General features: G+C 27.9%; 4 protein-coding genes across 4 annotated transcripts, besides 2 other annotated features; 3 read left to right on the forward strand and 1 right to left on the reverse strand.

Annotated features, from left to right (window-relative positions):
* Nucleotides 1-4652: 4652 nt before the first annotated feature.
* PVX_002490 (variable surface protein Vir12-related) lies at nucleotides 4653-6335 on the forward strand (the record flags this gene model as incomplete). The annotated part of the gene is made up of 3 exons (XM_001612787.1): nucleotides 4653-4830; nucleotides 5002-6180; nucleotides 6298-6335. The coding sequence occupies 3 exons, from the start codon at nucleotides 4653-4655 to the stop codon at nucleotides 6333-6335; spliced, it is 1395 nt and encodes a 464-aa protein (XP_001612837.1).
* Nucleotides 4847-5028: a microsatellite.
* A 2149-nt stretch (nucleotides 6336-8484) lies between the features above and the next one.
* On the forward strand, nucleotides 8485-9822 carry PVX_002495 (variable surface protein Vir7-like; the record flags this gene model as incomplete). Its single annotated transcript, XM_001612788.1, has 3 exons — nucleotides 8485-8502; nucleotides 8635-9504; nucleotides 9736-9822. The coding sequence occupies 3 exons, from the start codon at nucleotides 8485-8487 to the stop codon at nucleotides 9820-9822; spliced, it is 975 nt and encodes a 324-aa protein (XP_001612838.1).
* A 3563-nt stretch (nucleotides 9823-13385) lies between these two features.
* Nucleotides 13386-14345, forward strand: PVX_002500 (tryptophan-rich antigen (Pv-fam-a); the record flags this gene model as incomplete). The annotated part of the gene is made up of 2 exons (XM_001612789.1): nucleotides 13386-13454; nucleotides 13584-14345. The coding sequence occupies 2 exons, from the start codon at nucleotides 13386-13388 to the stop codon at nucleotides 14343-14345; spliced, it is 831 nt and encodes a 276-aa protein (XP_001612839.1).
* Nucleotides 14346-17914: 3569 nt separating this feature from the next.
* PVX_002505 (hypothetical protein, conserved) lies at nucleotides 17915-20566 on the reverse strand (the record flags this gene model as incomplete). Its single annotated transcript, XM_001612790.1, has 2 exons — nucleotides 19853-20566; nucleotides 17915-19717 (listed from the first exon to the last, which is right to left on the reverse strand). Exons 1-2 carry the CDS (start codon nucleotides 19961-19963, stop codon nucleotides 17915-17917), a joined length of 1914 nt encoding a protein of 637 aa, XP_001612840.1. The 5' UTR covers nucleotides 19964-20566.
* Nucleotides 20124-20172: a microsatellite.
* Nucleotides 20567-23251: the final 2685 nt, after the last annotated feature.

Here is a 23251-nt window from a genome sequence, read left to right on the forward strand (position 1 = left end):
AACCTTTGCCTACTAATGTATCGAATTTATCATTCCTTTGTTATTGACGCTAGTCATAATGCTTCCTTAAGCCTTACGTTTAAAGCGTAAACAAATGGTGCACAAAAATTGTTAAACAATTGACGAATTTGGTGCGGTAGCGGCTAATAAATAGAATGTTTTTATATGCACTGCATGGTACATTATAAAAAAATGCTTAAAAGGTACCGCGATATTAGGCATATAACAGAATATCTGATTATTCCATTAACCTAATGACCGAAAAAAAAAGGAAAGTAAATCCTATAAACAACTGAATAACCTTTCAGACAATAAAACAGAATAACCATTCAAACGGTTAAGTTGTAAAAAAATTACAAAAAAAAGTGCATTTATTTTATGCATATTTATGTAAGATAGGAACCATAATATAAAGTTATATTGTGTTCTTAATTTAATATTGTACTTTGTAGAAAATGTAAAACGTCATTAACGTTCCTAGTAATGTGAAAAGACCTAAGGTGGCAGCATCGAAAGAATCACATATTAATTTATCGCATTCACATTTTTCTCCTATTCCTTTATTAGATATGCTCACCCATGCATTGTACAGCAATTCAGTAACATCTTCCATATATTCTAAATCTTTAATTCTGTTATAAAACCAGTATTTCAAATAGTCACAACACGTATATTTACTTGATTGACACAACCCTGGCTAAATGTCCTTCCAGTCGCTTAATATATTTTCAAAATTATAACAAAGGGAAACAAGGATATCCTTTTGTTTGTGAACTAGAGACCCCAATACCTTTGCACATATAGGATGCGTTTTCCCTTTAATATAAGATTCATCACTTAATAAAAGTTTAAATTGATGTAATCTTGATTTATGATGTAAAGAATCCTAAAATACAAAAGACATATGCAATTGCAGAAATGCTTATTACAAAGAAATGGCCTTTTACTGAACTGTAGGCATAATAGAAAAACGAAATAAAAATATGCTGCTCATAATTTTAATTATTAAAATACGAAAACGAACTTGTATTAATAACTTATTTATATGAGGGTCCACTGAATCGTCAGGCATGTTAGTTTATCCAAATAAAAAATATTAGGTGGAGCATATATACGCGCGCCATTAACAACAACGTATAAACCTAAAGGTAATGTGTTGCCTTATAACAATGCCAATTTAACATTTATGCTCAGGAAAAATTTGTTTCCTAAAATTTAACATTATATTGTACTTCTAATATTATATTAGCACCTTTAATCGTAAAAAATAATCAAACGAAACTTAGCTGTGTACCCCTTTTTTGTAGTACATATCGACCAAAGTTAAAATGTAACACATTACACATTTCCGTGAATATGAATTTGGCAAAACAAATTATATCTGTATGCCCATCAGCAAAAAGTGCATTCTTATCAAATTGGCTAGATTTACGAATTTACCCCCCTTCACAATTAAAATATGCATTGCAAATAAATTGTTCATTCTATGAAATATTCTTCCGTTCCCTGTACACATTTTTTTGGTCACTCCTTTAAAACAGCATTGTTCGAATAATTTTATTCAGATCCATTGAATTTATGACATTTGGTACACCGATTCTATACCAAACACGTTTTATAAAAAAATTAATTCTAGTGAAGTTGAAGAACCAATACAGGAAATAAAACTTTAGAGTTGCACTCTGCGAAGCACACACATTAGTTTCATGATAAGTCATAATTTCCTATTCATATTAATAAATTACACTAAAGGAACACAGAAGATATGTCAATGTGGTATTAAAAACAGCTTGTTTCTTTTGTGCTGAATTATCTTACCCGCTTATTCATTAAGGTGTAATCAACAGCACATGCAGTAAAGGAGTAAATATTTCCGAGGTGCCATTGAGTGTTATAAATATTTTCCCATTCATAATTATGAGATATTCGATAGGGGCTATTTTCTAAATTGATGTAACTCGCCAAAACGGTTAGGGATCATTTCTTTATTAGAAATAGGCAAAATGTGTTTGGAAAAACTGTATTGTATTGACACAAGCAGTATGAATTTTTCGTGGAATTTGCGAAATTTTATTTATTTGCCTAAAATATACTTCTATACTTATCAAATTAATGCATATAATTTGGTCAAAAATTAGGCCCACTCCCCCCTCAACGTGTGTTAATATATTATGGAAGGCATAATATTTCAAACAGGACCTGTGATGAGAAAAAAAATTAACTTATAGCATTGCACCTCTTGATTGTTAACTATCCGTCTTTACATTAATATATGTACATTTCTTACACAAAATAAATTTTTAACAGAATATAATTAAAAACTTCACTGAGGTGTACTGTCCTATAAATGGTACATTTTACATTTGAAACATGCCCCTGATAAAAATTTGGAATACTTTCTAATAAAAATACAGCAACCTCCTATCTCGAATGAGCACTGTGGAGTTTTTAACCATCACCCAACACATTGCGCAATGTTATGGACATGTATAATTCTTCGTCTTGCACTTAAGTGTAAATATCACAAGCTTGCACAATTCACGAAATAGTGTCATCTTATTCTACATTGTAACATTTGAAAAGCCTAAATTACTTTACTGTTATATTTGGTGTATACTACATTTTTACACCCATTCTAGTAATGTTCTTTAGATTACATATTTTTGCTAATTACTATCGAACATTTCTAATTACAATTTGCAACGCGCTCTTTATTTAGGGGACACTTCGCAGTTTGCTTGAAACAACTGAAGTAGCATAAAATATACCCGCATTCAATTTTTACTAGTTAAATTAATATACATAAACTAATGAAAAGTTGATCTGAGATGTATCACTAACAGCTTTCGAATGAAATAATTTATAATGTAATTTTCTATCTCCATAAAAATGTTTTCATCCAATGTGTCTGTTCTCCTACACGAAATACAGCTTCGTTATTATGAAAAAATGGAAAAGATTAAGCAATGCAGAAATTTTATCTATTTCTTGGGATAGTCTCGACAGCAAAGAAAGATCCAACACCCGATTTATATCCATACCTTTAAATTTAAGACAATTCGTAACCTTGCGAGTAATTTTATTAGCACACACTTTTAATAATTAATTAATGACATTAAAATTGTGTAAATATGGATAAATATAAAACCATTTCATAAACGAAACATTTACACTTCAATTGGGGAAATATAAATAAAAAACAAAAAAAAGCATAAGGATTATTATTTACGATTTTTTTGTTTTTTTCCAAATTATTATTTAGAGCTACATCGATTATAAAAAAAAAAAAAATCAATGAAGTACTTAAGTCGTGTGATTTAAAAATGATTCCTAGAATTATCATAATTATGAGCTCATAAAAAAAATTACAAAAACAAATTCTATAACTATTTATTCATATTATACGTTATGAAAATTATAACAATATATTTCCATAAAATATCCTAACGATTTTTTTTCATTTCTATAGAAAAAATGTTATTTTGGTAAATCAACTAATTTTATACTTTAATAATGACTAAGTTTGAAATATTTTCACTATATTTTTTTATTCCTCCATTTAAGAAATTAACTTCTTTCATATATAAATATAGCTTAATAAAAAATAAAAACAAAAAAGGGAATATGTTAAGTTAAAATTGTTGTAACACAGTTAAGAATGTTTTTTTTATGGAATTTTTTCATAATAGTGAAAGGTTTATTAAATAACTTTTCTAATTATAAAATATGTTATATCCTCAATGTGATACAGTTATAATTAATATTATTTCTCCTTATAAATATTTTTTACCTAATGAAATGCTATTCATCTATGGTTTTCTGGCATTTGCCAAACTGTGACATTTCTTAAAAAAAAGCAAAAATATTAATTTTGTAATATTCATTTAGTTCTTTGTGTTAAGAAGATAATTATATTTTATCATAACACCTAAATGAATGTTTGTACAATATTCATTATCTATTGTTTTAATTTTCTGGTTCAAACCGTTACTTATGCGTAAAAATATTCATATTTTTTATGTGAAGATATGCATATCATTAAACGTTTACGAATAAATAAATTCGTTTACTAGTTTTGCATTTCAATAATTAGAAAACTTAGTTCTTTATTTGTTTAAAAAAATATAAGTAATTCATTTTATTATAAATTTTTAACAGAGTTAAGTGCTGCATTTATGCAATAGTATTCTCGGAAAAAATAATGTGACATATGACCTATACATTTATTGAAGCATTTCATAAACAATGCACAATTTTATAGTCCTAATAATTAATAATGTTTAGATGGTTTTATATTAATACATATTACATAAACTTTCATGAAATTTAAGACATACAAAGCAGATGTTAATAACATGTGTTTGTTTATTTTTTTTTTCAATTTTAATGCAAAATAGAATGAAACATATGTATAAATTATATTCTTTTTTACTTCAAATGTACGCATGTGTATTACAGTGACTCTTATTTATGTTGGTTAAAATGACTACACTACACGGACTTGATGTTTTGGATTTGACAAGTGATGAAGTATATTTCTATTTATTATTATGAAAAAGTTATTATTCTTTCAGTGTATTAATATTCTATATTTTTGAACGAACATATATTTTCTTAAAAGTCAAAAATTTAATGTTCACATAACTCACTTTATGTTTTTAATTTTTCAGAAAGCTATATTAAAAAAACTTCCTGCATATGAAACATACGAAATTTTCGAAAACATTGCGAATTCTAGTGATTATAATAGCAAGTGTAAATCATTAGAATCCACTGGAAACAAAGCAAAAGAACTATGTGAAAAATATGCAAAGAATTTAGAATATACATGTAAAAAAATGAGTGCTACTATTACTTCTACAGCTAATGCCGCTACTACTGGATTTCCTTCTCCTGGTGCTCCTTCTTCTACTGCTGCATTCGCTAGTGCTTCTTCTAGTGATGCTTCTACTACTGTTGGCACTACGGTACTCACGTCTAATGTGTCTACTTCTGTTGCAGGTACTTCTGGAACTACTACTACTACTGGAAAAAGTATTAGTGTACCTGAAGCTAAAGTCAATTGTTTATTACTTAAATATTGGTTATTTTACGAAATAAAAAAACTAAGTGTTAAAGAACCAAAAAACAAGAATCTGGATACGATTATTCATACAATTTATTATTTACAATTCGAAATTAATAAAAAAGAAAATCAGTTTTATTGCTTTAATGATATATATGAATATCTTCACAAGTGGGAGGACGAAAAGTATTTGTATGAATATTTTAAGAATTTCCCTAAAATCGAAAGTTTTGATATAACTAAAAATACTGAATGCAAAGCTTATAAGAAATATATTAATCATGTTAAAACCTATTATGATAAAAAAAAAAAAAACGAATTATGCTGCAAAGATAATTATTTCAAATGTAGTGATTATTTTAATTGTGACCCTAAATACAATCCCGAAAAAATTTTAAATAAAATAAGTAGAACAAATACTACAGCTGAGGGAGCATCTGTCTCTGGATCAACGCCAAATAGTGACAAGGCCAAAGAAATACCTAAAACACGAATTGAAAATCACAGATGTATTGTGAGACGTAATCCTGAAGATCCTCACCTTGCATACTTATCATGCTTTAACGTACCAACGGTGTATAAAGATGTTGACGATTATTTTCCAGCAACAAATATACCTACGGGAGAGACAGGAGACAACTCTGAAGGAAAAAATGCATCGTCATCAAAGGCTCAGGCACGTGAAGCAAATGCATCTGATCTATCGAGAGAAGGGGAAGGTGCTACAAATCCAGGATCATCAAGTGAAGGCTCCCCACACTCCAAAAATCCAGTAGAAAAAAGTGAAGAGGGTAGCTCTGATTCTTCACCAAAAGTTAACATTTTAGATAAAGTCAAAAGTTTATTGGGATTAGGTAAATACATAAGAAATATAATAGATAGAGAATACCCTCTTTTTATACGAGAAAATAAAACCACAATAGAAAATGGTAGTAGTCATACATATATAACACCATCCTGGAAAAAAGTTCAAATTGAAAATACAGAAGAAAATTATGATTTATTAAAATCTTCAGATAATTTTTTCAATACCAAGCCTTTTAAGTCAATTATGACAGCTATTTTAACATTTGGAGTAATTTTTGTGTTTTTCATTTATTACAAAGTGAGTAAAAGTTTGATATTAAAATATAAGTGCTCTATATGAATATTCCTAGTAATTTCTAATTAAACTTTTATAATTACATAATGAATATGTATTTTATCCTTTTTACTTTTCTTTTTTATTTTAGTTCACCCCTTTGAGATCGTGTTTAAGCAGAAGGTTTGAAAAAAAAAGAAAAACTCCTCCACAGATTCAAGAAATAAATACCAAACCAGTACCAATGCGTTCACAAAAAAATCAAAATATAAACACAAAAACTGGACGAGCACGAATAGCCTATCATCCCACTTGAAATTCGTCAAACTGATTACATATATAATAAAAAAAATTCTTCAGTAATATCATCAGAAATAAATTGAATTAAGGTTCCTTGCCTAATTATAATTAATATAAAAAAGGAAGAAATGAAACAATAAATGAATAAATATGCTTGTACGTTTTAGTTTTTAACTTCAATATAAAGGCAATTCGATTAAATATTATTTTAAGACTTCTTACATTGGTATATGTGCATGCATTAATATAGTATGTTAGTATACTCATAAAAATTAATATTTTTATTACAATATTTAAAAAGTAACACTTAATTTTATTAAAACGATACGAATAATAAAATTTGTAAACATTCATATCATGTAAATATAAATATCAAAAAATATTAATCATTTGTCACTTAATATTTATCGTGCCATATAAAATATAATATATATAATTATTGTTAACATTCATCAGTTCACGTAGTTAACAATCGCATTATTACAAAGGATTCTATTTGTAAAACCTTGTCAAGCAAGCGTGCATAAAATAAAATATAAAAATATTTTACTTTCAGCTTAGAGTACTACGTTTAATGTACACAAAAACGCTAATAATGAAATGTTAACGTGATAGGAGATATGGTGTAGGGGAAAATGTATAACAAATTAAAAAAACAAAAAAAATTAAAATAAAATTTTAAAAATTTTGAACACTATGTTATTTATATTGCCATTTCATTATTTAATTAAATGTTCTATTTCTACATTAACTCTTTTATAGAATAAGAATTTTACAAATTATATAAATATAATTTTTTATAAAAGAATTTATACGCAGCTATATATATGAAAAATAATTAATGTGTGTATTAGCAATATAATATTTACCACGTTTTACTAATAATTATATAATTAGGCTGTAGGTACATAACTTATGGATTGAAATAATAATAATCGTGTAATGATTTTTTTATATTCACAGTTGAATTAGATGCCGTTATCTTAGTACTTCCAAAATACTTCAAAATGTAAGAAAAATTAATAAATGAATGTATATGAACGTGTTTTTCATAAATTACACATAAAATCTGCGCACACTTTTTGCTTAATTGACATTCATTTGTGAAATTTTAATATTTATGAGTTATTCCCTCAAATAACAAAATATTCCTCATCAATAGTTAATATAATAATAAAATATTTATAATGGTATGCAATAACCTTATGCTTGTTATGTTTTTTTAGTACAGAAAAAAAAAGTATATATTAATATGTAAAATATGATATGGATAAAAAGGAGAGATAAGATTATATAGTGTATATTTTATATAAATGAGTTATTCATAATTTAGTTATCAAAAAAAAAAAATAAACTATTATTACTAAACGATCGTAAACGAAAAAGTGTACTGTAAAATATTATTATGAAGAAGCATATACTTTTTTTTATATATAATGAATGCAATTATTTGTATTATATCCTTTTTATTTAATTTTTAATTTCATATTCCATAGTAAATGTTGATGAATGTGCACATTTAAAAAGAAAGTATACTCTGTATCTAAACTGTAATATATGTTAAAAAATTTTAATAATTTTTTAATAGCAATAAAACATATTTTAATCAGTAATAAATACTAAAATTATTGTTAAAAATTTGCATTCTTATATATGTAATAACTAAGTGATGTTAATAATAAAATAATCTTTCTAGTAGACATCTACAATCCGATAATATAGTAGATAGATGAGAGGTGTATGAGAAATTTTATTTTTTCCCTTTATTTTGCTATTCCAGTACATTTCTTCTTATTTTGTCTTAATTATACATGGTGATTCGACACTAACATATATATAATATGTGTTATCGTTGATTGAAAATTAAAGAGTGTTTATTATTAAAAAATAAAATTTTATATTTATTCGTTATTCATAATCTTCACAAAATAGATGAAAATTTCATATTTTAATATTCTAAATATATGAATAAATATATAAAGAACAATTTTAAAATAAATTTATTGTGTATATACGAAGATTTACATTAGCATTAAAAATGGCAAGAATACTTCAGGTTATTTTTTGTTAAAAATGGATACTTAAAAGTTATTCATGTAATACTTCATCCGTGATATAATAAATTAAAATGTAGATACATGAAAACATATATTTATATATTTTATTTTGCCAACTAAATTTATAGAAGGATGATTTGGAAAAATTACCTTCAAATTTAATTTTCTATGATAAATTCAATAAAGGCTGGGATCGATGTAGTCATTTTCCTTCTTCCGGAGAAATAAAGGATAAATTAAAAGAATATGCTGATATTGAAAATTATTCCGATAATATTGTAAAAGCTATGTGTTATGTATCTAAAATGGAGAAAAGCGATCCATTCTATGACGAACGTTGTTATTTTTTGTATTATTGGATAGGAGATATATTATCTAACAAATTAGAAGATGATATTTCATTTTCAAACATTATGAACACGATCTACAAAGAATTGCAGAAGTTTAATGTTGAAAATAAATGTAACATTATATATTCTGATATTGGCAAAAATTTTTTCAAACAAAGGAAAATAGTATATGATTACTCTCAAAACTATGAAACTATAAAACGATATTTTCGGGATTATGGTAAATCTTGTAGTCAAGAATATTATTATTACGTTGAAAAAATTGTTTCAACATATAATATTGTACATGACAATTGTGAAAACACTTCTGATACATATTGTGACGAATTAAAAACTATGTTTGATAAATACAATCATCAGGATCTATCAAAATTGAAATGTACTTTAGTACAACATGTACCAAAACCTGTAGCAGGTGAAAGTGATCAAGTTCAGTCATTTGGACAAGGATCTTTAAGAGGTCATCCATTACCAGAACAGCCATCAAATGATCGTGCATTACAAGAAGAAACTGCATCCGGATTTTTTCCTACACCAGGAGAAAAAGTATTACCTTCAGCTGATGAAGCCTCTCCTAGAGGCTCCAACATTTTTATGTCTTCCGCTGTCCCAGTAATGGGAGTTTCATTTGCTGGTTTTGTTTTACATAAAGTAATTACAATTATAGATAAAATATAGATAATAATATTTACTAGTATTTATTTATTTATTTTTATTAAAAATAAATATAAAATGAGCTATATTATATATTTGTTACATGTTTCAACTCTTTATTAGTTTACCCCGCTATCATCTTGGATACGTAACTCCCTTGGACGAAACAAATCATTCAGACGTAACTTCGATATGCAAACTGAAGATTTTATGGAATATGCTATGCAGTCTAGAAGAATAAATAATGGAGAACAAATGAATGTAGGTTATCATAGCGTGCAATATCCCTCACATTATAGTGGCACGCACTCTTGAGCGAATTACCACAGTAGTTATGAAATGCTGAAAATTTTATAGATATGCATGAATATATTTAATGAAGAATAAAGGAACTAAAAAAAAGGCAAATAGAAAAAATATAGAAAATGAACCAATGCACGGTAACTTTGTTGAAAGGAATTACAGTTAAGGCAAAACTGCTATTGTATACACATGGGATGTAAACAGAACGCACATATAGCAAACTGTAATTAAATAAAAGGTATTTAATAAAAATATCAGTGAATAGAATTTAAAAAAAGAGAAAACTTTACAAACTTCAGAAGTAATTAGAAAAAAAAATTTAAAAGAAATCAACATGCTGAAGAGCTAAAAAAAGAAATACGCAATCCTAAAGCTAAAGCTAAGAACAAATGGGAAAAATACATATATCACCTATTAAAAGGTTAAATAAATGCTCAAAATTGTAAAACTTGGACTTGTTAAAATACGGATAGAAGAACAAGAGAAGATATGTGAACGATATATGTAGAATAATTACAGAATAAATGAGAATTACAAAAAATATATATGCACAAAAAAAGGAGCTATTTACAGCATTGTATACATGCCTACTTATGGTGTACCTAGAATAATACATCACATATGAGTAGAACAAATTAAAAAAATGCTCATGGATATATCTAAAATTGAGAAGGTTCAAATAAAATCCAGGTGATAGACAAGAGATTTTATAATACAAAATATAAGTTAATAGGAATTCCTTAAAATATAAAAAAAAAGAGCAATTTTGCAATGATATAGAGGTAGCACATTTTTAATAGTTACAATTTCGATAGTATACACAGTAAATACTTAAACGCCATAAAATGAAACCTTTTCGAAGGAAAAACCTTAAACATATGTGGGTGCAATACACTGGGAGCAGCAAAAAAGGATATAACGAAGAAGAATGTAAAGACATACAGATGCAGCATAAAAAGTAATATAAGAAAAAATATCATTCAAATGTTGTATTATACTAAGATAAAAAAATGTAGAAATTTAACGTAGACTCAAATTCATGAAAAAAAATATGAGAGAATGATTACATTTCTCAACCATCATGATAAAAGAAAAAGAAGATGTAAACGCTCGTTCCAAATTATGAATAAACTATAGACAGAGAAACAAAATGTGTTTATAAGGAAAATGGAAAAGAGAGAAATCTTTTATTATTTAAAAAAGAAAATCTTATTGTACATATGGATTGAAAAGAGTGGATCTTAAAGAATACAAAATGGAAGCAAACGGAACATCAAACCAGAATTCGGAGAAGAACAAATACCGATTGAGATAACTTCACCCATGTGGATGACTGCACAGATGAAGCTTGTATTTCATCTATAACACAAATATATGAACTAGAAAAGGACAAATTATTTATTCTTAACGGTACGAGCTGAACGAATGCCTAATTATATCATACGTTGTTCGAATGGAAGCGAAAATTGAAAATGTAATTCTTAAAACATATTTTCGAAGTAGACCCACGATATGATATAAAAGAAATAAACACCTGATAGAGATAATACATGCATAGTTTTATCACCATGTTGTAAATTTTCCCAAGGATGACAAATAAATGATTACAGTTTTATTCAAAACGCGCACATCATATTCAATAGCTAAGTAAATAATAAAAGAAACTTTTTTGCGTTAATAAAATTCTATATCATTATTGTCTCCTTTCCACAGAATAATATTTCTATAATTCTACAATGCTGACGAACACGTGTGTATATTATATCCTCGCTTATTCTTTCCTTACTACTGTTCATTGAATAATGTGGCACCCGGCACAAGCTATACACAAAAAAGGGTAGATTAATGACTCTTCTTTCTTCATAAACGAACTCATAATCATAGAGTGTTCTCGAATTCTTATACACATTGCATTTTTTATTATATCTTTTTTTTTTTTTTTTGTAGTCTTTTTACAAAAAAAAAAAACTCATAACACTTTTTTCACAACAAGTAGAATAATAATCATCCTGTTTAACTTGAAACATTTCATATTTCTAATTAAAAAATTGCAAAACGTTTAAAATCCTTGTATAAACGATATTGCAAAATATAAACTGCACAAATTGTATTTTATTTATTCGTGATAATGCGTATAATAAAGGAAATCCATAAAAAATAACTTCTTTGTTTTGCAAAAAAATTATTTAATTGTTCTATTTTTAACCACACACACTTATTCATCATCATTGGTAAAGGCTGAATTTTTTTAATTATACATTTAAAAAAAATTCACACTTTTTACCTTTCGGGTTGATTTAATTTCCTACTTCTAATATTGCTTAGCATTTTTGCTTCTCCTAAATTTCGTCCATGTTATGCGAAGTACAATGATGCTAGAAATATATGCCCCGTAACATAAGCGGCTCAACAGTACGCTAACCAATGGAAGTGTAAAAAATAGAACTTACATTTTAAATTCTGTATTGATAAAAAAATGAAAACTCCCTTAAGAACATCTGTTATAAATGCTACATTAATATAAATGTAATTTTTAAAAATTTGTATGGTGTAATCTATTAACATGTTCTTTTATAAATACCAGGTGAGAGTAAACAGGTCCATCAAACCACTCCTGTTCTATTGAATGTTCAACAGCATTTTAGCCAAGTGTTGCCCTTCTTTTTCCGTTCACATGCTAAAAAATATTTCACGCCGCACTTTTTTAAAAGCAACAGAAACGTTCTATGAATAAAATGAAAAATGAACAGAATAAACAAATTAACGCATCAGGATTAATTAATCAAAATTGATGTTTATAAAAAAATGAAATGCGTTTATCTGAACAAGCAGGTTCATCCATAATATATTATGTTTAGAAAAAATTAAAAAAAAAAAGGGAATCAATTTTAAAATGACTTCCATTCCCGCTGACTATAAGTTTTTACATACTAACGCTTACTCACACATTGAAAATTATTCATTACCCCCAATTGACACACTTTTTAATTTAAGGTAATGTAATTTTAACTCCCTTTATTTATATTAATTAAAACGACAAAACTTGCATCAAATTTGCATCTATTCTGCGTAACTATTAACTCCAAAAAAAAAAAAAAAAAAGAGTATAAATGAAATATTTTACTTATAACTTAATATATACCCACTAACGTAATAAATATAATAGAACTAGTGTGTAATTAACGCACACTCTGCAGATATTTTTTAAACCATTTTAGTTCCGCATAGAATGGTTCTTTCAAAAGAGGATTGAAACTACACACAAAATGGTTTATTACTAACAGGTTCTGCTTGTTGCTTAATTTTGTTTTAACATTTTAAATTTTTATTGTGAATTAATTTTTTTCCAGTTGCTTTTCTTTTGTTCCTTGTTTACGTTACAATCTATTTTGTAAATCCATCATATAGCGAAGCAGCTATCACTTCTCTTTTTTTTTGAACCCCAAATTATTAAGTCACAAGAAATGTAAAAAAATATATTCAAGCATATCACAAATTTTTATTATCCTCAAAATTGAATAGAAAAAAATAAGAAGCATCTATGACATAAAATATAACACATAAATTTAAAAAAAATGGTTTCTTCCATATCTATTACGTCGTTTATTTTATCGGCTGCTTACCTTTTGAGCGATATTTCTCCAGTAATACAGAGATAGCGCACATATGCATATAAACTTTCCCTTTTAATATTTCTTAACAATATAAATATATGTGGTAAAAAAAAAATTTATAAATTTTCTTAAATTTTACTTGTTTTCTCTCCTTCTCAGTCTCTTCAATATGAACAAATTGAACCCACTCCTGATTTAACCAATCCAGTTCAATCGGAACAAGAATGTGCGGCGAATGACGTTATATTGAGAGAAGAACAAAATGATAACTGGATGGTGAAACTGGAAGGTGAATGGAAGGATTTTACTGCTTCTTTGGAAAATGAAAAAATCAGATGGATCCAAGAAAAAGAAAAAGAATGGGACGAATGGCTAGAAATAATGCAAGAAAAGTGGACACATTATGACAGAAACTTGAATCCAACATACAAAAATTATATTTTGAAAAAATCCTCGGAATGGGATAATTTTGATTGGGAATATTGGGCCAACACCGAATGGCATGAGTTAATGGAAAAGGATTGGAAAAATTGGATTTATGGGAACAAGCTGAGTTTAAACAAAATAATAGACAATAAATGGATCAATTGGAGTAACGAGAAAATGGCGGAGTGGCTAATTCAAGAGTTGAATGATGAGGAAGGTTCTGATACGCAGACAACAAATATTGGAAAATCTTCCAGCTCAGAAGAAAATGATGAGTATTTGTCCAGCTTGAACGATAAAATTTTTAGTAAAAATGAAGAATGGGAACATTGGACTGACAGAAAAGAGAAACTAATTAAAAAAATAAAGAATTCTAATTGGTCAGAATGGAAAAATAATAAATACGCCTCGTTTAACCAATGGAGAGAGTCCTTTATTAAAAAATGGTTAAGGGAAAGGCAGTGGGAAATAATGGTTAACAATCAGATAAATTAGCTTCCAAAATGGGGTTATCGCTATAAAAACAAGGGGCGTAATAGAACGAACAGCAATTTTCTTCTACTCCACCATGTACTCATTTAAATGGTTAACACTTATGCAAATAGAAGATTAAAAAAGCGAATCTTATATTTAACTGCCAACAAACGAAAATGTTTTAAAAATCCTCTTCCTCCATGATGACAAAATTGGGTATTTTTAAAATGGCATAAAATGACACATGCGCCTGTACATATGCACATCCACAAAAGACACACTTTTCGAAAAATCGTCTTTTTTCCAATCGAACTGGGTTATTATCTGCCACTATAAATTTAGCTTCAATCAAATTTATCCCAAAATAGAAATCTACACATAACAAACATTCGAATGTTGTCATTGCGTACAACCATCATTACATATTTGCGAAAGAGTTAGATCAAAAAGGATAATAAAAGAGGAAAGGAAAATAATCATTTATACATTCAGAGGCCTTCTACGCATTTATTCTTCATAAAGGATTAGCAATATGTGCCCTATTGTGTAGCATCTAATATGCTACATTAAATTCATGTGGCTGATTTTTTGTCTTCTTTATTTTAAAAAGGACTTATTTTATTCACGATTCGCCGTTTCCCCTGTTTCTACTTTTTAACACATATGTTATTTACAAGACACAAAATTTTGTTGAAATAGTTTCAACAATATTCGTTTGTATATATTGAAAACGAAATCATACATTTGTATAAGGTTAAAAAAAAAAATGAATTGCCTTATTTACTAATTTGAAAAAAGGAAAATATTTTTACCAATCCTGGATCATAGGAGAGTGCCCCAAGTAGAGAAGGTATAAATAGTGGATGAAGAATGCCACTACATAGTACAAACAGTAACAAAAATTGCGTTATATTTGGTTAATTTCAATATTATACGAGTAAATTTTGGGAAATATTTTCTTTTCTTATTATGCATTAGTTATCATAAAAGAGTATTAATAAGTCTGTAAATATTACTATGAAGAAACTTCTTTACCATACAGTTTGTTTCATTTTCGATGACAAACAACTGCACATAACTGTGCTGATATGAATTATAATGGAAAGTTTTTAATGCTCTAATTATTATTTTATACATAAAAATGATAACAATGTGAGCCAATGTACGAATATTGGCATCCCATGGCAGTAACGCAGTTTCAGTGCATTATAGTTTAAGCGAAACATGATGTGCTTTATTGTAGCTAAATAAAAACACCAAAGGTGTATATTTATGCATTTTCCTCTATCTAATAAAAAATAAATGCATTAGAAGGAAATATTTATATAATAAAAAAAAAGAAAGTAAAAAGAAAAAGGTTTTCCATAAAATTACTACATGCAAATTGAACATTTTGAATAGGGCCTACTTTGAAACAGCCATATCAACAGAGATAGACTGAAATGCACATTTTTAAAAAAGATAAATAAATAATTAAGATAGATGAAGCGTCACATTTGGTAAATTTCTGTTGACTGTTACAGAATTTATTCATGCCTTTTTCTCCCCATTTTGCATAAACATAGCATCAAAGTGTTTTTTAAGGAAATTTAGTAAACTATACATAAGTGAATAATTGATAATGTGCAATAAATGATAAATTTACTACATATTCCAACGTTTTTGTAGCATTTCAATTATGAGATATCGGCACATAACTATAAAAATTGTATATACACGCTATGTCATTTTAACAATTAAAAATACGATAAAGGTTATACCCAGTCAAATATTAATTACAAAAAAAAACAAATCGATAAAGTGGAAACATGTCGTTTTTAACAATTTCTCGGGCAATGTAACAAAATATTAATAAGCAGATCATGCAGAGATTATTCTCCCTTTTATTTTTATTTTTTTTTGATATCCTAGGAACATTTTTGCAATGGATAAAAACCGTGAACACTGTGTTGCTAAATACATAACGCAATTTCATAAACATTTAACGGGAATAAATAAAAGAGGTATTAGTTCTAACCTTTCTCTATTCTCTGTTCCATCGCATTATACAAGAGCATACTTAACAAAATTCATATAACCATGCAGATAATTATAGCTCAATATATGCAAAATTTTACATATTTCTTTTGCTATTTAATTAATATCATTATACAAAGTGAAGTTCCCATTTTGGTAACATTCTGTTGGGATCGGAAAAAAAAAATTTAAACAGACTAGCATTTTCATGAATGAGCTCGAACAAATGTGAACTCTCTTTACTTATCATTTTTTAGCAGACAAAAGAGATATATAAACATGGAATAATTGCTGCTCCTTAATGAAAAGGCTCACTTCCATTTTGCATAACAAAGGCTATGCATATGAGTCAACTCGGTCACGCATAAATATACAAATGAGTAAATGATTATACTATTAAGGAAAGCACAAAGATATTTTCATTATGTTTTTCCACTCTGATTAATAGTAAAATGTTTTTGTTTTTTTTTTTTTTCATATTACACAACACCTTTTTATCAACTTACTTTGTGTGCGAAACTAATAAAAAGGGGCAATGCCACTTACTGTTCTTTAATAGCTCCTCAACAGTAAGTAACCACCCTACTGATTTACTAGTTCCCTAAGAATAAGCCCATGTTACGTTTATTCATCTTGTTATATGTTAATTTTCTGGAATGTATGTCATCGCTACAGTGTTTGGTGCGCACACCATAGTAAACATCATTTGACAATATTGGAGCATTACACAAAATAGTAATATAGTGTAATTAACTCATTAAAGGGTAAAAACTGACTACATAATGGTGACAGTACTTTTAAAGGAAGTTCCACTTACGAACTTCCCACGGTGAAATTTTTAACGTAATCACTTTTAATAATGTATTTTTCGAAGTAGCCATATTAAAAAATATTCATTCATTTTTCTGATTAAATAGTTAAAATGACATATATATGCATATACATATATATAACGTTTCGTCGAATTCGTTTTTCCAAACGAGAGAGGAAACCTTTTTCATATTTTATTTTAAACGAATAAGAGAATTTTTTAATTGCCCAAATGTTCATTTGTTACTAAAACAATTAAAAAAAAAAAATTATAAATATGCCGGAAGGTAAAGACATCAATTAATTCAATAATTAAAAAAAAGTATACTAATTAGTGTTTGATAAATTAATTACAATGAATGCGTAAATATATAGCCAACATATCTGTCCATATATATCCATATACAACTTTTATTGATATAGATATATACGCATATCATCCAAGTGTAAAGTTATGCATTTCTTGCATTTGCTGTACAACAACAGTTTAATAATTTAAATATGACAAAAAAAATATATAAATATTTATATATTTTTAAACAAAACATTAAATTACTAAAAATATACTTCCAAATTGTAATGTGGAAGGACACATATGCCTAATTCGTATTAAGATTAAGCATATATATATTTTTACTGTATTGTACGAGATTAACTGTGTACATATTTTCTACCTCATAACAATTAATAATTAAGAGAATCAATCATAAGAGGTATAATAGCACTCAGATTTTTTCTTTGGGGGTTCATCCTTTGTATTTCCCTCATTTTTTTTTTTTCTCTTCAGATTTTTTCTCTTCAAATTTTTTCTCTTCAAATTTTTCCCCTTCAGAATTTTTCTCTTCAGATTTGCCCCCTTCAGATTTTTTCTCTTCAGATTTGTCCCCTTCAGATTTGTCCCCTTCAGATTTTTCCCCTTCAGATTTTTCCCCTTCAGATTTTTCCCCTTCAGATTTTTCCCCATCAGATTTTTCCCCATCAGCATTTTCCCCTTCGGGATTTTCCTCCTGTTTTTCAAATTTCATTAAAAACTTTTCCAAGAGATTTATATAATCCTCAATACCGGGCTTTTCAATTCCTTGTCTCTTAAATTGATATTTTATCGCTCTCTTTATATTTCGTATAAAAAATGAGATACCCATACTGATAAATATACCAGAACCATATGCACCTGCTCCACTAACCACCTGTGTAACAACTATTCCTACTATAAAAACCATAATAGGTATTATAAAGAAGAAAGCTTTATATGTAAAATTTATCAGCTTAAATTTATTTTTACTAATGGTTGGATCCTTCTTATATTCGTCTACCCTAGCATACGCTTTGAACATTAGTTTCTCAACAAGCTGATCTATTTTCCTAGTCACTGTACCTATAATCACACCTATAATATTTAATAATGCCAATAACTTTCTAAATTCTTTCAAAACAAGGATAAATTGATTTTCTCTTTTTTCTCTAGTATATGTTGACTTACGGTTTTTATCTTCTTTTTCATCTTGATCAAGTTTTAAATCATCATCAAAATCTAGAGTAAAGTATTGCTCTAAATCCCCTAATTCAGCACCATCTCCTTCTCCGTCAAAATAATCTATACCTTCTTTTCGTATAAAGTAATCGTCGTTGTATAACAACTCATCTTCATCTTCCAGAACTTTCTCTAGTGTAAGCTCTATTTTTACTTTTCCTTTTTTTTCTTCTTTTTTCTCTAAAAAAACCTCAACATTTAGGACACTATTTTTTGGCTCTTCACACTCACATTCTTCATCATCATTTCCTTCATTAACTTCGTAAATTAAATCATCCTCACCTGTTTCGTCATCATTTTCTCCTTCCACTTCTTCTACTTCTTCTACAGTTAGTGAGTCATCACCGTTTTGGTCATCCTCTTCTCCTTCCACTTCTTCAGTCATTTCATTATCATCTATCCCATCATCACATTCCGTCTCTGCTTCAGTCAATTCATGTTCGCTTCTCTGGGCATCACTTTCTGCCTCCACTTCCTCTTCTGCCTCTTCTTCAGTCAATTCATGTTCGCTTCTCTGGCCATCACTTTTTGCCTCCACTTCTTCAGTCGATTCATTATCGCTTTTCTTACCCTTGTTTTTTTCTTTTTCTTCCTTCTTTATTTTACTTCCACTTTTTAATTCACTTTTAATTTTTAGGTTACCGTTTTTCTCTTCTTCCTTTTTTAATTCACTTTTAATTTTTAGGTTGCCGTTTTTTTCTTCTTCCTTTTTTAATTCACTTTTAATTTTTAGGTTACCGTTTCTTCCTTCTTCCCTTTTTAATTCACCCCCAAATTTTAAATTCAAACCTTTTACATTTTCACTCTTTGGTGAATTCCCACTTTTTACCTTGCCCCTTTTTGCTGCTTCGTTCTCTAACTTATTTCCACTTTTTAGATAAACACTTTTTCTCTGTGTATTATAGCCTAGCTGTTCTTTTATATTTTCCTCATCTACTGTACTAATCAGTTCGTGTCTAGCTAACAATCGATTATACCTTAGATCCAGAAGGGTGTCTATGCTGTGCCCCGTACCCAATGTTTTACTACTGGTTCCCTAAGTAAAGGTTAATTCAAAAAAAGGATCATTATAAAAAAGAGTTTACAATATGGCAATTATGTAAAAAAATTCATTTTTAAAGAGATCATCAAGGAGCGAGTTAAAATAAACAGGAATGTCTGTCATCTATACCTCATTGTTGCAATTCTGACATATCCAGAGGAAAAGAGAAAGAATAAGAGTTTTTTTAAAAAGGAAGTAACTACTTGTTTCTTTCTTCGGGTAGTCCTTTAACGTAATCATATTATCAGTAGACACAGTATGTTAAATTGATTGTTAAATTATCAACCATAGAATGTGACGCTACAATTACGTTATTCCTTTTTCATTATTTTTTATTTTATCTTAAAAAGGTAAAATAAATCTATGGATTATTCGTACATTCGTAGTACATATATGGTTATATATATGGCTACATATATACATGTATATATGTACATGTATATTTATCGTATATTTCGTAATGGGGTGGCGACGAAGGCGGGGTTCGTCAAGAATGTCCTACTGAAACATTCGTACAAATGCTTTTACAACAAGACAACTTCGCCTCGAATGATGAACATACAAATGGGTTCATAAATAAAAAAATATATACATATATATATAACAATCAAACAGAATAACGATGAAAGCTTTTCTCTTTCTAGTTATTCGAAAAAAAAAGGCTTCATACTATTCGCATGTAAAATTTAGGTATAACGTACTGATACAAATGGACAAAATTTTAATTTAACAAAATTAATAAAAAATATATTACTAAAAATTAAAAATCACAATGTCTAACGTATTTTTGCAACATTAGTTTTTATAAATAAACATATAAATATCATTAATTATACCAATAATGAGAAACATAAACGGGAAAAAATAGTAAATTTTTATTAAACTCGTTATCTAATTTTTATTTTAAAAAAACTAGGTTAAAATAACCAAGTCCTGTATTAGGTTTTAAAAAAAAGAGAGGTATATTAAAAAAAAAAAAATTAAGTAAACCCGAACGGGTAAAAAAAAAATATTTGGTATTTAGAAAAGTTTTATCCGAATTGTCTCTTCACTGTTATGTTTCATTATTTTTGAATATTACAATTTGTATCTAATTTGGAATCTTTTTTTCTATTTTTCATAAAATGTCTACAAATATTCATCATATATTAATATACTCATAAATTCGTAAATTCGCAAATTCGAAAATTTGAAAATTCGAAAATTTGAAAATTCAAAAATTCGTAAATTCGTAAATTCGAAAATTCGAAAATTTACAAAGCCGCGATTTTTTCTTATTTTTCTACGTATGAATAAATTCGTCTCTTAAACGCATTAGCTTAATGAAAAGAAAACGTCTGAGCGAAATTTACGCAGGACGAAATAAATTCAGGACAGTGCATACAATTTCGAAAAAATCGCCCCAAATGAAGCATCAATTTTACCAAAAAAAATAATACGCAACAGAAATATATTTTTTCAGAAATGCTAACCAATATCAGCGCAATTTGCGAAATGCTGACTTTGTACTTTTTCCGCTTAAATGTCAAAAAAAATTTCATAAATTAGATCATTTTTAATCGCATAAAAACGTACAAGTATAACATTTAAGAGAAAAAAGAAAAGACATAATTGTAGACTAATATGCAACAAATGGTACGCGAAAAATAGCGTTCAAAACAAATTTATATTTATCTACAAGTCCGTATTTTTATTTATATATGCAACGCCGTAAATTGTATGCCAATTATAAAATTGCTATATATACGAACACTGGTAGCACTTAAATTGTCCGCAAAAAATTTTGTGTTCGTTTCTCACAAAGGGCTATTTTTCTTAAATAAAACTAATAGGAATAAAATGAGAAAAACAAATTGACATATTTAAAATGCTTCCTTCTATTTTTAAGAAAAAAAAAATAAAGGCGGTCTACAATTTGGGGGTAACTATTTTTTTGTTGCGCTAAACGTATAGTCACTGTCTCATTTGGAATGACGCTTAATTTAACTTTCTGTATTCACTAAATGGGCACCACTTCGCGGTACCATTTGCTTTGAACGCGCGCGGAAAGTGCAAAACATATTTGACAATTTGTAAATACACTCAACTTTTATTTATTATATAATAAAGTAAATTACAAAAAATATATGTGATAACTTTGGCAAAAAAATTTGCCCATTCGTTTTATCTGCTAACAGATTTAATCACTTTATAGGCGTTCACTTTTACTGAACTTTTTGTACATTTATGTATTCATAAAATGGTAGTGTAATTCATAAAATATTTGCATTTACTTTTAACGAATTTAATTTTTGTTCGCACTTCTTCTATACAACAAAATGAATTGCGTCATTATAACACCTCTACGCTAACGTATTAGTCAACACAATTTTGTTTTCATACGATACAAAATGTTATAATTTTTTCATCGGGGGGGGAGGTATGCTTCATCCATTTTTTCATATTAATGTATAACCTTTTAAACGATAGTATTTTTTCCATTAGAAAAATGTAGAATAAGAATTTTTTTTTTCGCACCTCTTTTTATTTAAAAAAAATACAGTACCTACATAACATACATTCAGTGAAATTTATAACACCTTCATTTATCAGTTATAATTTTTATAAATATATATAACCCCGTTGTGAGGCTTACTATAATTTTTGATCTGAATCAAAACATTTTTAGCTAATCCGATTATGATAAAATGCAATTTATATTTTAGCTTCTAAGATGGTGGGCGACACAGCTCAGTTTTCATTGCTACATTTTTCCCAAGAATAAAAGTGTTTGCTAATACTAAATTTTTGTGTGGCATCTAATATTGCAGCGGATTAATTACAGTAAAAAAGTAATCGGCTTACGGCAATTTATACAAACGAATGTGTATTTATGTAATGTAAGATGTGCCGAAAAAAAGAATTAACAAGCGCCAATTCTTAAAATTGTTGTTAATTATCAGTAAGGTGACATTTTTTTGTGCGCACAATGTTTGCATAGACTAGTCCTCCTTCCCTTTTCTGTGTATTTATTACAACGGAGGTTGGAAGGGTTCTTATATGGTCAGCAAAATGACCTAAATTATGACAAGTGTAGAATCGTCACTCATAGAAAACTATCAATTCCACTTCTAATTTGAGCATCGCATGAAAGCAGTTTTGATTAGTTAATTGTAATAACGTGAGTACTCACAAATGTGTTGCGCTTAAAACTTCGCATTTTTTTTTTTTCTAATACAGTTAAAACGTTCATACAAATAGAAGTCAGTGTATTCGTTCTACCCCGTAGTAGCCGGATAAATAATTCAAAATATGCTGTCATTCCTGCGTAGGAGTGTATAAATGTGAATCTTCTCTTTTTTTAATTTTCATACAAAGGGAGAATTCTTAATTTGGGATAATCACTCCGTTCTATATTGCCTCTAACACCATCGCGCAGTAGTAAAACTTGGATCATACAGCTAGTTCGTATGCGCAAAGATAAATATATTTACAATCATAATACATATATGAAATTTCTATGCATCGTACTGTCATTAGGGAAGTGTA

Source organism: Plasmodium vivax, chromosome 4, assembly GCF_000002415.2.
Source record: "Plasmodium vivax chromosome 4, whole genome shotgun sequence".
In the NCBI taxonomy this organism is placed as follows: domain Eukaryota; phylum Apicomplexa; class Aconoidasida; order Haemosporida; family Plasmodiidae; genus Plasmodium; species Plasmodium vivax.